At 46.8% G+C, this 16522-nt stretch overlaps 1 protein-coding gene and 1 pseudogene across 1 annotated transcript in view; one reads left to right on the forward strand and one right to left on the reverse strand.

Moving 5' to 3' along the window:
- LOC107118617 overlaps positions 1-16522 on the reverse strand; it is a 127426-nt pseudogene that overhangs the window by 41339 nt on the left and 69565 nt on the right.
- LOC107118614 overlaps positions 1-16522 on the forward strand; it is a 76360-nt gene that overhangs the window by 23239 nt on the left and 36599 nt on the right. Inside the window, exon 9 of the mRNA XM_015420982.1 lies at positions 6414-7129. Within this exon, the coding sequence (XP_015276468.1) occupies positions 6414-7129 (716 nt within the window). The remainder of the gene's footprint in view (positions 1-6413; positions 7130-16522) is intronic.

A 16522-nucleotide genomic window follows, 5' to 3' on the forward strand; every position in this document is an offset into this window, starting at 1 on the left:
AAACCAGTACGGCTACCCACCTGAATCTATGCTTGGGGGGGTCAACAGTGGGAGGGCTTCTAATGTCCTGGCCCCACTGCTGGACCTCCTGATGGCACCTGGTATTTCTGGCCACTGTGTGATACAGAGTGTTGGACTGGATGGGCCTTTGGCCTGATCCAACATTGGCATCTCTTATGTTCTTATGTTCTTATGTTCTTATCTTTAGGGAGGGGGCCATGTGTTACAGACCCTGCCCAGGGGCTCCATAGGTTCGCAGAAGTTCCCAAAGAACCGACATGAGAGATCTGAGTTTACTTGCAAGGAGATCTTTAATAACCCATCAAAGTGATCAAAGAAGATAACAGGCTAGGCTTCCATCCACTGTCCTCGAGACGCGCACACGCGCACAGTGAAACTTAGCCAGGCCTCGAGACCAAAGGCATTACTAGAACTAGGCATCTTATACCCCAAATGCTGGCTGCAAGTCAAAGTGAGATTAATTGAGCTGTCCCAAACACAAGGCTTCCAGTCGGGGGAAGAAATAACCCAGGCCTTGAAGATAAGTTCTGTTAACAAGCGTGAGAGACAGAAAGTTCCCCTGAGAGCGGCTAACACTATCTTCTCCCCAGACTCAGGACAACTAAGCACCAGCATGTAGCAAATGTGGAGTTAGGTAAAGGTTCCCTTGCTCGAAAGCCAGTCGAATCCGACTCTCCGTTTCAAAGCCAAAGAGCCAGCGCTGTCCGAAGACGTTTCCGTGGTCATGTGGCCGGCATGACTAAACACCAAGGCGCATGGAACGCTGTTACCTTCCCACTGAAGTGGTACCTATTTATCTACTTGCAATTTCTTGCTTTCGAACTGCTAGGTTGGAAGGAGCTGGAACTAAAGACGGGAGCTCACTCCATCATGCGGCACCTGGGTCTCGAAGTGCTGAACTACTGACCTTCCACAGCCTGCAGTTCAGCGTCTTAACCACTTGAGCCACCACAGCTCCTAAATGTGAAGTTACCCAGGCCAATACATCATGGTTTAGTGGTAGAGTTTCTGCTTGGTATCAGAAGGTCCTGGGTTCAGTCCCTGGCTTTGCCTGATGAAAGGATGATACCAATAAAATGAAATCATTATGAAATTTGCAAACATCTATTATTCTACAAATATGACAAAAAATACAGACGTGAATTTGAGTATATTAGGATCGTTCCAATTGGAAGCTTATAACAGTGGTGTTCTGTTTAGAAATCTTTTCATTTTTTTAAAGTGGGGAAATGAAGCCTCAGACTAAAATCGGTTTGGAGAAGGAATTTCATTGAATCAAGTTTGGAAGTCTTTGGTTCTCAAAGGAAATCTATTGGCAAAGTTCACGATTTTTGAAGAAGTGTAGTGAAATGGATGTCAACCAGGTATCCGCTGAGTTGTGAATCATGGAATTGCTGTAATATTTTTGACTCATTTGTGCTGTATTATAGCCTTTGGCTCTAAATAATGACACACTACTACAGTGGATCTTTGGAAGTTTATTGACCTACATTTGCGCATTATGTGGTTGATTGTGAGTGTTTACATGTTTTGTTTTTTTATACTTGCCTGTATTGTGGTATTTGTAGAATGATAGATGTTTGCAAATTTCATAATGATTTCAGCTTATTGGTTATCACACACGGTGTAATATTTGACTTTGCCTTCTTCCAGCATGGTCCCTCTTTTTGTATTTGATGAAAGGATGAAGCAGACCAAAGGCCTAACTCAGTAAAACGCTCGGGGAACCAAAATCTCATGGATGTTCCAGGCCCCAAGACCATCAAATTCGCAATGACCAGGGCTAGGGCGTTTTCTGTGGCGGCTCCTATCTGGTGGAACGAGCTCCCAGAGGAGATCTGGGCCCTGCGGGATCTCGTACAGTTCCGCAGGGCCTGTAAGACGGAGCTCTTCCACCAGGTTTTTGAATAGGAGCCGCCGCCGCCACTGTTCCATCAACGCCCTATAATTTCTGCACGTTGCCACCGCTGGTGCGGGTACCATCAGAGGGAGTGGGACGTGCCTAGGGGACAACAGTGGGGATATGCACTGTTATGTAGCTATATCATCGAGAACACCATCTTGACTTTAAAATTCAGAAGTGAGTAGGGGAGCACTGAAAATGTTTTTATGAACTCTGTTTAATTATTTAATTGTTTATTCTGTATTTTCAGTCAGTATTTTACTGTTTTATTGTTATTACTTGGCGTTATGCCTCTGTTAGCCGCCCTGAGCCTTTGGGGAGGGCGGGATATAAATCCAAATAAATAAATAAATAAAAGGCAGGCTTATTTAAGGAGAGAGCTATGGCTCAGTGGCAGAGCATCTGCTTGGCATGTAGAAGGTCCCAGGTTCAATCCCCAGGATTTCCAGTTAAACAGAACGGGTAGCAAAGTCAGGGATAAATATGAAGGTGGGCATGTCTGTGATCAGCTGTTAACCACAAGAAATAAGAATGGAGCTTCCATGTTCAGAGACAGAGGCAGTGTCTCTAGACAGCTGTTAACCATAAGGAATAAGAATAGAGCTTCTATGCACAGAGGAAGTATACTTGTCTATAGGCATGGACATATTAACCATATGAAATAAATGGAGCTTCTGTGCTCATACCTGTTCGTTGGCATACCTATAGCCAGCTATTAACCATAAGAAACAAGCACAGAGCCTGTGGGATGTGTTATGCACTGTTATGCAATGTGTTATGCACTGTTAGCATAACACATTCCTGCGTGGCAAACCCGGGATTCACTTTTCCTGCCTGGAGAATGGGAACTAGAGTATGTGAGTGCTGAGTGCATGAGGTAACATCTGCTGACTTCATAAGAATGAAGTCACTTGGCAGAGAGACAGGGAAGATAAGAGAGTGCACTGTTAGCATAACACATTCCTGATGTCTGTTCTCATGGTGGAGTGATTTGATGTATAGGAGGGGGAAGGAGTGAAGAAAATCTATTAAAACACTGGGGCTCCAGGCTGGAGTCAGTCAGCTTTCTGCAGACCTGTGTCGTGTGTAGTTCTTTGAACCCCCTTCAACCTTCAAGAGCCTCCAGGCACAGCAGTAGTATACCTGCCTGCCATATGCCAGGGACTGCTTGAAAGGGTTCCCAGAGGCATCTGGCTGGCTGATGCTGGAAATGAGATGGCCCCTTGGTGTGATATAACAGGGCCCTTCATCAGATAAAGAGGCTCAGAGCCCACACATGAAATCGCTGCAATCTGTTTGCACGGACATTTCACACACAGAGATGCCATGATGGAGGAACAGCCTCCATGTTGAGAGGTCGCATACCTTCTGAATACCAGATGCTGGGCAGGGAGGTCGCAAGAGGAGGAGATTTTGACCTCTGTGCCTGTTCTTGTGGACCTTCTGGGGCAGCTGGATGGCCACTGCATGGAACAGAAGGCTGGGCTAAATGGTCCTTCTGAGTTTCTTCCTAGTAGCATACACTACAATGCAAACACACAATATATAGCCTTGTCATGTTGTGTGCCTCCCCACCTGTGGTGCTGATAGCCAGTGAGGTAATGTGAGGACAGGAAACAGGTGTGTGCACTGCTTTGCAGACATTAGCAAGGGAGTCCGAATCAATGGATGCACAGCAGCAGCTGTATGTCTATTGTGACATACATCTGTGTATTTTCTAGTCTATTTCTTGAGGTTATTGGCAGCTGAAGGAGGCCTGTATTCCTTGGAGTATGGCTTCCCCAAGATGGAAGATGCTCCCTCAAATATCTTTGCTGACTAGGGAAAGCTGGGTGTGTGTTATTTCATTTTCAGCATGTTCTCAACCTCGTGTTTAATAGCTCCTTTGTGGATCAAAATGTTGCACAGTGGGACCAGTTGTAATTGCAGCTGAGAGTCCTGCCATCCCTTGAGAACATCTGCATTTGCGGAAATATCTAATCTGTTAACAAGTATTTATATCAGGGTGGGGGGGAATGTGCAAAGCAATGTCTGTATGTATAACAGGCGTTTAAGATGCGTTTAGGGTTGCCATAGCAATCTGAAATGGCGGCCAACATCAAGCTACTGGTACTGGCTGCCAGCACCAAGAGAAGGGGTTATTGGCAGCTGAAGGAGGCCTGTATTCCTTGGAGTATGGCTTCCCCAAGATGGAAGATGCTCCCTCAAATATCTTTGCAGGGGGGGAGCTGGAAAGGGGAAATGAAGGCAGTTGGTGAGTGAAAGGGGGGATCTGAGCTAGGGAGGAGGATGGATTTCCCTATCCTCGCGAGTCCTCGTGGGTCCCCACTTATCTACGAGAACACACAGTCTCTTCAGCGGTTGATGTGATTGGTGGCATGCCTGTGTGTGTCTACTCAGAAGTAAATTGGGGATATTACAGTTGTTCCTGCATTGGTAGGGGGTTAGACTTCCAAATAAATAAGCCTTGCTACCAGCTAAATGGGCACAACATTAATCCCTTGGCTGGCTTTGTCAATCCATTCCAGATCTTGAAGTTGTGGTCGATTACTCACTGAAGATGTCGACTCAGTGTGCAACTGCAATATAAAGGCAAATGCTGTGCTGGAGATTATTGGGAAGGGGATTGAAAACAAATCAGCCAGGATCATAATGCCCCTGTATAATCTGTGGTGTGGCCTCATTTGGAATACTGTGTACACTTCTGGTCACCACGCTTCAAAAAAGATATTCAACATTGGAAAAGGTGCAGAAAAGGGCAACTAAAAGGATTAAGGGGGTGGAACACCTTCCCTATGAAGAAAAGAGGTTAGGGCTTTTTAGCTTGGAGAAAAGACAATTGAGGGATGGCATGATAGAGGTTTAGAAAAAAATATGCATGGGATAGAGGAGGTAGAGAGAGAAGTACCTCTCTCCCTTTCTCACAATACAAGAACTCATGGACGTTCAGTGAAATTAATGAGCAGCAGGCTTAGAAGAGATAAAAGGAAGTACTTCTTCACCCAAAGAGTACCGACCTTCGGTGGGGCGCCACTGTTGCCAGCACCGAGGGTTAGGAGTCTGGGAGTGCTCCTGGAGGCCTCTTTAACAATGGAGGCCCAGGTAGCAGCCACTGCCAAGGTGGCCTTTTACCACCTATGGCTGATTAGGCGGCCGGTTCCCTTCCTCGAACACAATGACCTTGCAACAGTGATCCACGCAATGGTCACCTCGAGATTAGACTACTGCAACGCTCTCTACATGGGGCTGCCTTTGTCCCAGATCCGGAGGCTGCAGCTAGTGCAGAATGCCGCAGCCAGGCTGCTGATGGGTCTCTCTATACGGGACCATATCCAGCCTGTGCTGAGGACACTGCACTGGCTGCCTATAGCGTACCGGATCCGGTTCAAGGTGCTGGTTCTAACCTTTAAAGCCCTATATGGTCGGGGGCCTGCCTACTTGAGGGACCGCCTCTTTCCATATGTGCCCCAGAGAGCACTGCAGTCAGGGTCACAACATCGCCTGACCCTCCCTCGTCCAAAAGAAGCCAGGCTGAATATCACCAGGACCAGGGCCTTCTCAGTGGCAGCCCCAGCCTGGTGGAATGAGCTCCCAGAGAACATCAGGGCCCTGCGGGACCTCTTACAGTTCCGCAGGGCCTGTAAAACGGAGCTCTTCCACCCGGCTTTCGATTAGGGGCTGCCACTGATGAATGTGCCCTGGAACATCTTCTGGCCTGAAATCTAGAACATCTTCTGGCCTGAGACCTCGCTGGATGCTACCCCGATCAATTGGATGTGATTTAGACTATCGCCGTCACCTGTCGGTTTTATTTGTAAACGGTTGCTGTTTTAATTTGGTATTGTATTTATTAATTGTTTTAACTCTGTATTGTTTATGTTGTTTTAACTTTGTTAGCCGCCTTGAGACAGCGTGTCTGGCAAGGCGGGATACAAATAGAAGCAATAAATAAATAAATAAATAGTAATTAACCTGTGGAATTCACTGCTGCAGGAAATGGTGGCAGCTACAAACATAGACAGCTTCCAGAGGGGATTGGATGAATGTATGGAGCAAAAGGCCATGAGTGGCTATTAGCCACAAGGTATAGGGCTCTTTTTGCAGCAGGTACTCATTTGCATATTAAGCGACACACCCCTAATGTAGCCAATCCTCCAAGAGCTTACAGTAGCCCCTGTAAGAAGAGCTCTGTAAGCTCTTGGAGGATTGGCTACATTAGGGGGGGTGGCCTAATATGCAAAAGAGCCTGCTACAAAAAGAGCCCTTATGGAGCACTCTCTCTGGGGCAGTGGTGCTCTGTATTCTGGATGCTTTGGGGGGCAACAGTGTGAGGGCTCCTGGAGTTCTGGCCCCACTGGTGGACCTCCTGATGGCCCCTGGGTTTGGGTCACTGTGTGACACAGAGTGTTGGAATGGATGGGCCCTTGGCCTGGTCCCAACATGGCTTCTCTTATGTCCTTATCTTCTGTCCTTATGTTACTGTCCACAGATTACAGGCAAGAGAACGAGTGCAACGATGCAACAAGTAGACTGGAGAATCCCGATCGAGTGGTACCACCCCAACGGAAAGAAAGCAAGATTTACACGGAGGGCCAAGCCTCAGCGAATCCGCGGAAGCTGAAGAGACAGCAGGGGACTCTTCCAAGGAACCATGTGGGGAAACCCGTTCCCTGTGGGGCAAACAAGAAATCCCTCAACGAAGCCCCACTGCACCAGCAACAGCAGGCCGGGTCTGAGGAAGCCTGTGTGCAGGACTTGGTCCTGGTGAAATACGAACAGGTTGAAATCCAGGAGCCGACTTACCCAAGGGGGGACGGGAAAGACCTCGGCTGTCAGGACCAACTTCTGAGGCACCAGCGAATCCATGCCGGGGTGAAACCCTACCAGTGCTCGTTCTGTGGGAAGACCTTCAGCCGCAGGTCACACCTGGTGACCCACGAGAGGACCCACACCGGGGAAAAACCATACGAGTGCTCGTACTGCGGGAAGACCTTCATCCAGAGCTCCCACTTGATCCTGCACGAGAGGACGCACACGGGGGAGAAGCCGTATCAGTGCTGCGCCTGCGGGAAGAGTTTCAGCAGCACCTCGAACCTTCTCGCGCACGGGAGGACCCATACAGGGGAGAAGCCCTACAAGTGCACTGTGTGCGGGAAGGGTTTCATCAGCAAGTCGCACTTGATAAGGCACCGACGGAACCACACCGTGGAGAAGACACAGGCAGAACAACCTGGCTCAGGGAACGGCTTTTGTCTGAGCTAGCGTCTTAAGAGACCGGGGAAGGCAAAGGATCCACGCTGGAGAAAAGCCATATTGGAATACCCACCATTTCGCATGTGAGGGAAACTGGGTGTTGGTCTGTTGCATTTTTTTCCGTTCAGGTTTGATAGCCACTGGAGCGATTGCAGGCCATTAAAGGTTCTGTTGGAGGTCCGGTGCTCTTGACGCAATTTCAGGGCTCACATTAGAATGCTAACATAGCACATGTCATAACTAGGTCTGTCATCTGATTAAAGAAACCCTTGTTGTTGATGAAGCTGTTGGTTTCAAACATATCTGTTTGCCTACATTTAAAAACAGTGGTTGCGGAACACGTATTTTTTGGCTTTTATATAACATAGGCATGTGTAATGGAAGATATCATTGCAGAGGAAATGCGTGCGAGAGAAGGGGAATGCCTCTTCTAAGGAGGCATGTTTTCGGAAGAGGCATTCCCTCTTGTGTATAAAAGGAACGCACCATTTCCAAACAGATATTCCTTGAAGAGGGAATGCTGTTCCAAGAAGGAATAATTTCAGAGGAGGCATTCCTTCCTGTGTGGGAGGGAAGGGGAAGGCCTCTTCTAAGGAGGCATGTTTTCGGAAGAGGCATTCCCTCTTGTGTATAAAAGGAACGCACCATTTCCAAACAGATATTCCTTGAAGAGGGAATGCTGTTCCAAGAAGGAATAATTTCAGAGGAGGCATTCCTTCCTGTGTGGGAGGGAAGGGGAAGGCCTCTTCTAAGGAGGCATGTTTTCGGAAGAGGCATTCCCTCTTGTGTATAAAAGGAACGCACCATTTCCAAACAGATATTCCTTGAAGAGGGAATGCTGTTCCAAGAAGGAATAATTTCAGAGGAGGCATTCCTTCCTGTGTGGGAGGGAAGGGGAAGGCCTCTTCTAAGGAGGCATGTTTTCGGAAGAGGCATTCCCTCTTGTGTATAAAAGGAACGCACCATTTCCAAACAGATATTCCTTGAAGAGGGAATGCTGTTCCAAGAAGGAATAATTTCAGCGTTCCTTCCTATGTGTGAGAGAAGGACTCTAATCTGGGAGGACCGGGTTTGATTCCCCACTCCTCCACTTGCACCTGCTGATGTGACCTTGGGTCAGTCACAAGTTCTCTCAGCCCCATCCACCTCACAGGGTGTCTGTTGTGGGGAGGGGAAGGGAAAGGAGTTTGTAAGCCGCTCTGAGACTCCAAGTGAAGGGCGGGGTATAAATCCAATCTCCTCCTCCTCCTCCTCCTCCTTCTTCTTCCTTTTCCTCATCTTCTTCCTCCTCCTCTTCCTCCTCCTCCTCCTCTTCTTCCTCTTCTTCCTCTTCCAAGAAGGCATGTTTTCAGAAGAGGCATTCCCCCTTATGTAAAAAAGGAGGGTGTATAAAAGGAAGGCACCATTCCCAAACAGGTATTCCCTGAGGAGGGAATGCTATTCCGAGAAGGAATAATTTCAGAAGAGGCATTCCTTCCTATGTGTGAGACAAGAGGGACTACTACTTCCAAAAAGAGACTATCTTTAGAGAGTTGTTCCTTCCTATGAGAAAAGGAGGATGCTCTTTAAAGAAGGCATGATCCCAGAAGAGAAATTCTCTCCTGTATATAAGACAAGAGAGAATGCCTCATCCAAGAAGGAATCATCTTAGAAGAGGAATTCTCTCCTGTGTGTGTGTGTGTGAGAGAGAGAGAGAGAGAGAGAGAAGAGGGGAATGCCTCTTCTGAGATAGCACTTGCCTGTTGGGATTTTTTGAAACTATTTTTTATTTTAAAAGAACGGATATATTTTAAAAATCTGCTTCTCAATTACACGGGGAGTGGGCACAGTTAAAAGATTGAATGCATTCTAGGACTTTTGGTGTAGCCAGTTTGGTGTAGTGGTTAAGGGTGCGGACTCTAATCTGGGAGAACTGGGTTTGATTCCCCACTCCTCCACTTGCACCTGCTGATGTGACCTTGGGTCAGTCACAAGCTCTGGCGCAGCTGTCCTTGAAAAAGAGCAGTTTGTGTCAGAGTTCTCTCAGCCCCACCTACCTCACAGGGTGTCTGTTGTGGGGAGGGGAAGGGAAAGGAGTTTGTAAGCCGCTCTGAGACTCCCAAGTGAAGGGCGGGGTATAAATCCAATCTCTTCTTCTTCGTCGTCTTTTTAATCTATTTCACTCAACAGGCTAATGAATGCAGTGTTTGCAGTTCATGTCGAAGGTAACTGAAGAGGCTGTGGTACTGTATTCTGACCTAAAATCATGTATCAGTTGGAAACACCAACAATTCCTGGAGGGAATATGAGTAGGAAGTGGGGAAGGAAAGGTGGCCATGCGAGGGAAATCCTAGACTGTTACGGCATCTTAAATGGATTATTTGGGCAACTGTTTTGCTTGTTTTCAGTGAGATGAGAATGGGGAATAATTCCATAGAAAAGGCAATTGGGGGGGGGGCATTTTAAAAAAATTAAATTCTCTCTACTCAATCAAGCATCCAGCCCTCCTGTGCCAAATTTCCACTCCTCCTTGAGTCTTTTGGTATTTCCTGCCCCCCCCCAAGGCTTTGACAGTGGGTGCCCACCTCCCTCTGAACCATCTGGGACTCTGTAGGCATAAATCATCAGATTTAACTTCTCCCCAGGGAAGCTCTTTCTACTTATAAACAGAGAAGAGAAGAGATTGGATTTATACCCCGCCCTTCACTACCCAAAGGAGTCTCAGAGTGGCTTACAAACTCCTTTCCCTTCCCCTCCCCTCCCCACAACAGACACCCTGTGAGGTAGGTGGGGCTGAGAGAGCTCTCTCAAGAACTGCCCTTGAGAGAACAGCTCTAAAAGAACTTATGACTGACCCAAAGATGTGTATATATACTGGATGTGTACATATACTGATCCAGGGTCACGCCAGCAGCTGCATGTGGAGGAGCGGGGAAGCAAACCTGGTTCTCCCAAATTATGCTTGTGTTTCATCCCATGTGGGGGCCAGTGACTGTACCTCAGTGTCATTTATTTTTCTTTAAAAAAAAAAAAATCAGACACCTGGTTTAAGCTTCTGTTCCATTTTTAGGTTCAAGAGAGAACAGCTCAAATGTGGGGGGGGGCGGGGGATAAAGATGCAGTCTCATTTTGGTTGCTCTTTGGTTTGACTCACGGGAGGGAAAAGTATAGAGGTACCAAACTGAGCAGTGGAGGTTAGGAGTGGGGAAGAAGAAGAAGAAGAGGGGGAGGGGGAGATTGGATTTATACCCCGCCCTTCACTACCCAAAGGAGTCTCAGAGCGGCTTACAAACTCCTTTCCCTTCCCCTCCCCACAACAAACACCCTGTGAGGTAGGTGGGGCTGAGAGAGCTCTGACAGAAACATTGGACATTGCTGATGGACCGTGCTAAGACTCTTGAGTGAAGGGCGGGGTACAAATCCAATATTTTCTTCTCTTCTTCTATCTGCCAAATGGGAGGTTCAAATTAATAATGGGGGGTGGGGAGATAAACTTTCTCACAGGGAATAGTAGCCTTCCATCCTGATTCTGTGCATATTTACTCAGAAGTAAGAGCCATTAAATTTCGGGGCTACTGTGTGGGACACAAAATGTCAGGGCTTCTGGTCACTGTGGGGAGCTCCTCGAGGTACCAGCAGTGGGTGGGTATAAATTTGGCCAGGAGGAGAAGGGAGAAGCAGGGGGGGGGGTGCGGGGAGATGCTGTCTTCTGAGTTCCTTGAAGGAAGGATGGTGTAATAACTCCACAGGACCTGGTACCAACATAGAGTAAAATTTTATTACTCCCTTGGGTAGCAAAGAGTGGGGTATAAATCCAATTCTTCTTCTTCTTCTCCTCCTCCTCCTCCTCCTCCTCCTCCTCCTCCGGCAGGCCGGCTGAGTTCAGGTAAATGTGCGTGTGTACTACAACTCCGAAAATGTTTGCTCGTAAGCAATGCTCCCTCTAAGCTGTGGAGAGTCCTGTGAGGAAAAATTCTACTTTGTGAGCTACTGGCATTAAAGTTGTGAGTGAGCGATTTGGCTACTGCAGTTTGCTCTGGAGCCCTCCTTCCTGAGCGAAGACAACAATCTGTGAGCTGGAGGCTAAAAAACTGTGAGCTAGCTCACACTCACTCAGCTTAGAGGGAACACCGCTCAGAAGTAAGTCCCACTGGACATTTTGGAGTTTGCCTCTTTGAAATAATAAAAGCTGTTGTTTTAGCTGCCTTTTTCAGTTTTTTTTAGAGGTAGCCTTTTCACTGAGACTCAAGGTGGATTATGTGATTGGCAGGGTGGAACTCCCAGTTAGCCATATAATAGGATTAGGATTGCAGCAATCTGAAACAACAACATTTATTTTTTATTTATTGTTTACTAAATTAGATTTTTAAACTGCCCTCCCCTGAAAAGCAGGCCTCAGGGCGGTGTATATTAATAAAAACACATTCTATATTAGTTTGATAATTTGAGAACAGAAGTACGATAAAAAAAAATACAAAAAACAACCTGATAGGATGGCATTGACCGTCGCTGTCCTCAACCAAACGCCTGGGGGAACGTCTCTGCCTTACGGAGATGGAGATGGTTTGTCATTCTCCTGGAGACTCAAGTCAAGCCTTACTTCCGAGTAAACAGGCCAAAGAGTAGCCATACAATTCATTGCACATGGGTTTTGAAATTCTCTTGATGCTCCACATTTTATTGGCAGAAAACAGAAGTAGAAGATACAAACGGAATCAAATCAAATCACACGGGCAGGTATATAATGAAGTTATGTTTCAAAAGCCACAGTGAAACTGTGTCCAAATCTGATCATTGGAAAGATTGTATGGGGCTTATATCTGGCCCCATCACTGTCTGCTGGTGAAAAACAGGATGTGTTCTGGGCAGAGATTAACTGCTCACCAGAAGGGTTAAGCTGACCATATATATTATAAAAGTACAACATTTATTAGGGTGTACACATATTAAAATATATTCGGGTTAAAAAAATTTTTCAGTATCAGACTAATAAAAGCATATCAAATATTAATACACATGATGGGTCAACACTTTCCAACTGAAGACCAAACGCGTGCTGGTTCGCAGTGTTATCTTGGGTTGAGTTCCCCCCCCTTTCCCCCCCATTTTTTGTCAGAGATTAACTGCACCTAGAGGCTCTGGTTTTCTAATGGACATGTACGCACACATACACCTACCTCTGAGGCAGGAATGTATCCTCCCACCAGGCTGCACACTCCAGGGCAGCATTCCCTTGCAAACGACTCCAGGTGACTCACACAAGTGAGTCAAGCCGTACATTAAGAGTTGGGTCCTGCTGGATCACAGGCAATCTCGTTCCGCATCATCTTTCCCACAGATGCTTAAGAAGGCCCGCAGAAGTGGCACGGGAGACCAAGCCCCCCCCCCCACTGGTCATTCCTCCGCAATGGATATTCAGAGGTATACTGCCACTGAACATGGAGCTTCCACATAGCCACCACAGCCAATAGTCACAGAAGCTGACGGACTTCCGCACCATGAATCCCTCTTTCTCCGTTTTTGCAAATGCTGTTCTTAAGCTAAATGTGCTGCCACGTGCAGCAGGAGCCAATGGGGTGTTTTACAATAAGATTGTCAGAGATGAGAGGCTGGGAAACCAGGGTTCGGATCCCTGCTGTCCTTTCAGCACCAGTGCTGAGGTTTCTCCTACAGCTTGGGTTGCCATCTTTACTCCCTTACTCCTCTTCGCTCTCTGGGAAGGAGAGGAACAAAGTGTGAGTCCAGTGGCACCTTTAAGTCCAACAAAGTTTTATTCAGGGTTATAAGTTTTGCTACTTGTGGGGCAATTTTTTCCCCCTGGTGGGGCTGCCATTATTTTTCTGTCTGTACACAACTGCACTTTTGACTAATAATAAAGACAACAATGGTAATAATAAAGACCAGTCGTTTATCACTGTTTCTGTTTTATCACAAAGATGCATTATAGGACCCGGTTACCATTCCAGTTTTTAAATACCACGCACTGCAACACTTTCTGACGCTTGAATACAGGGGTGCTTTAAAAATCGCCTCCACAAAATCGCTTCTTCAGATACCCTGTCACAATTTTTTGTTAGTCTTTAAGGAGCTGCGGTGGCTCAAGTGGTTAAGATGCTGAACTGCAGGCTGTGGAAGGTCGGTAGTTCAGCAGTTCGAGCCCCGGGTGCCGCATGACGGAGTGAGCTCCCATCTCTAGTTCCAGCTCCTGCCAACCTAGCAGTTCGAAAGCAAGAAATTGCAAGTAGATAAATAGGGACCACTTTGGTGGGAAGGTAACAGCGTTCCGTGCGCCTTGGTGTTTAGTCACGCCGGCCACATGACCACGGAAACGTCTTCAGACAGCGCTGGCTCTTCGGCTTGAAAACAGAGATGAGCACCGCAACCCTAGAGTCGGATTCGACTGGCTTTCGAGCAAGGGAACCTTTACCTTAAGGTGCTGCGGGACTCTTGCTCTTTTCTACTGGGAAGGAGAGGGTTAAAGTGAGCAAATCCGTGGCCTTCCTAGAGGGGCCTCTTGAGAAAGGGGATCACTTCCTGTTCCAGCCCTTCCCCCTCCCTACCCCACCTTTGGTTCCCTCAAATGGGCAAGGCCCCCCCCCCACACACACACACACCTGGGATCTGGTGAGCTCAAAGTGCATCATCGGGGCTTCCAGCTTTTAGGAAATGCTCCGGGCGGTAGGCGGGAGGGAAGTTTCCTAAAAGAGATGCTGGCTTTGGAAGGGCAGCCAATGAATAAAGGAGGGGTGGGGGATCCGGTTAGCTGGGTGGGTGGGGAAGGCTGGAAAGAGAAAAGGCAGAACTCCCCCCCCCCCCCCCCTTCTCGGGGGGGGGGGGGCGGCGCACACACACACCCATGGGTGCTCTGATAGACTCTTTCCACCTCTCTGCAAAGAGTGGCTGTGCCAGTCGGCACATTGTCCTACCAGGAGCAGTAGAAAAAAAGAGTCCAGTAGCATCTAATAAAATTTGTAGTAGGGTAGGAGCTTTCCAGAGTCACTGCTCACTTCTTCAGATACCTGGAGCGCAAAGAATCTTTTTAGTTTGGGAGGTGGGAGTTTCCCTTCAAAGAGGGTGTTTTTTTTAAGAATAGGAAATATTTCTGTTTCTTTATTTGACTCCTGGCGGAGAGCTCCAGGATGACTTGCCCAAATCTGCCATGAAACCACCCCAAATTGCCCTGGGTTCAGGGAGGTTGTCCCAAGAGCTCTCTCAACCTGAAAATAAGAATTCCTTAAGCAATAGGATTGTAACTTAAGAAAGTTTTTTTTTCCAGGGAAGCGAAGGAGGGAAATGCTTGTGGACTTTAAAAGGAGCTGTTTTTTGTCATCAGGTACATTTTTTTAAAAAACCCCTATTTTTATGTACTCCATTTATACCCCACCTTTCTCCCCAGTGGGGATCCAAAGCAGCTTACATTGCTCTCCTCTCCCCTATTTTATCCTCAAAACAACCCTGTCAGGTAGGTTCAGCCCAAGAAAAGAGCAAGAATCCAGTAGCACTTTAAAGACTAACAAAATTTGTGGTCACTGCTCACTTCTTCAGATACAGCTAGAATGTGAGTCTATCTGTCCTATATATTGGAAAGTGGAGTGATTTGATTTCAGATGCTGAATGACATTTGGAAGGCAGATGATAATAGCGGGTGAATTACAACAGCAGGCATGATTGGATTAGGTGTGATGTGCAGAGGGGTAGGGAGAAATCAGCATTGGTATTGAGACAGGAAACCTGGATCTTTATTCAGTCCAGGAGGGCGCATTGTCTTGAGCTTCATCATCAGTTGCAATTCAGCAGTCTCTCTAATCTCCCTTTGAAATTACTTGGTACAAGAACTGCTACTTTTAGGTCAACAACTGAACGTTCCCCCACTGGTTTTTGAATGTTGTGGTGCCTGATATCAGGCTTATGTCTATTAATTATTTTTTAAAGGGACTGGCCTGTTTGTCCAATGTAGAGGGTGGAAGGGCATTGCTGAGATGTGATGGCATAAATTCCAGAGTGATTAAGGGTGGGGATGACCAGTCTCTGCCTAAACACCTCCAAGGAGGCAGAATCTACAACTGTGGACAACAAATTCGATCACTGAATTGCCCTTATTAAAAATGTTTTCCTAATATCCTGCCAGTATCTCCTCACATGTAATTTAAACCCATTATTACAAGAGCCAGGAGGCAACATCAGGGGAAGGCCTTGGCCTCTCTGCCCTGTTGTTGGCCATCCAGAAGAACTGGTTGGCCACTGTGTGAGAGAGGATGCTGAAATAGATGGACCACTGGTCTGATCCAGCAGGGCTCTTCTTATATTCTTATGAGTCCTATCCCCCACTTCCAACTGAAACAGCTTTCTACCCTCCTCTAAATGGTCAGGGAAAAGCATCTTCTTATCCCTTTGTCCGTGAAGGTTTTGGTCTCTGCCAGTGTGGTGACGGCATCTCTCCCACGTCTGTGGTTTCCTTCTGACACTTTCATGTCTGATTGCTAGAGAATGTTACCTCACCATTAAGAATTTAGCAGAGTATTCAATCTCTTCGCAGTAACTTTGATTAGTGAAGCTAAAGATTGGTATGTTAGCAGTTCGAAAGCAAGAAATTGCAAGTAGATAAATAGGTACCACTTTGGTGGGAAGGTAACAGCGTTCCGTGCGCCTTGGTGTTTAGTCATGCCGGCCACATGACCACGGAAATGTCTTCGGACAGCGCTGGCTCTTCGGCTTTGAAATGGAGATGAGCACCGCAACCCTAGAGTCGGATTCGACTGGCTTTCGAGCAAGGGAACCTTTACCTTTACCTCACACATTTCTGTCTTAGCTCAGGAAGGATGGCTCCAAAGCAAACGAACTTATGTGGTAGCCGACTCGCTTGCTCACAACTTTAATGCCAGGAGATCACAAAGTAGAATTTTTGCTCACAAGACTCCATAGCTTAGACTGGGAGCATTGTTCCTAACCTTTGTTTTCACCCTCACCCAAAATCTGTTCTTTGACTTCCTGGTCTCTAAGCAACTATTATCTCAGTCAAAGCCTGGTGCCATTCTTATCTTTCAGGAAAAGTGTATAAGTTTGTTTTCTTTATGACTCCTTAGGAATGTGAAATGTACTCTAAACAGGAGTTAGAGTAATGATGTTTAAGGACAAAATTGTTTAACTTTTCCCCCTCAAATACCAGGCCCTGACCTTTTGCCTGTATTATCCCATGAATCTTGTTCGGTATGGTAGCTTGTTAGTGAGTCTGGGGTGCTCAGATGAGTTTGCATCAGAATTATCATCCTTAAATAAAACTTCCTACTCTGTTAGTGAAAAAAAAGCCTTGAATGGATCTTTCTCTCCCAAATTGAATTCAAGAGAAGGGAGGGTTGTACTAGAGCC

The sequence above is a fragment of the Gekko japonicus genome, unplaced genomic scaffold (genome assembly GCF_001447785.1).
Source record: "Gekko japonicus isolate JY-2015 unplaced genomic scaffold, Gekko_japonicus_V1.1 scaffold3364, whole genome shotgun sequence".
In the NCBI taxonomy this organism is placed as follows: Eukaryota; Metazoa; Chordata; class Lepidosauria; order Squamata; family Gekkonidae; genus Gekko; species Gekko japonicus.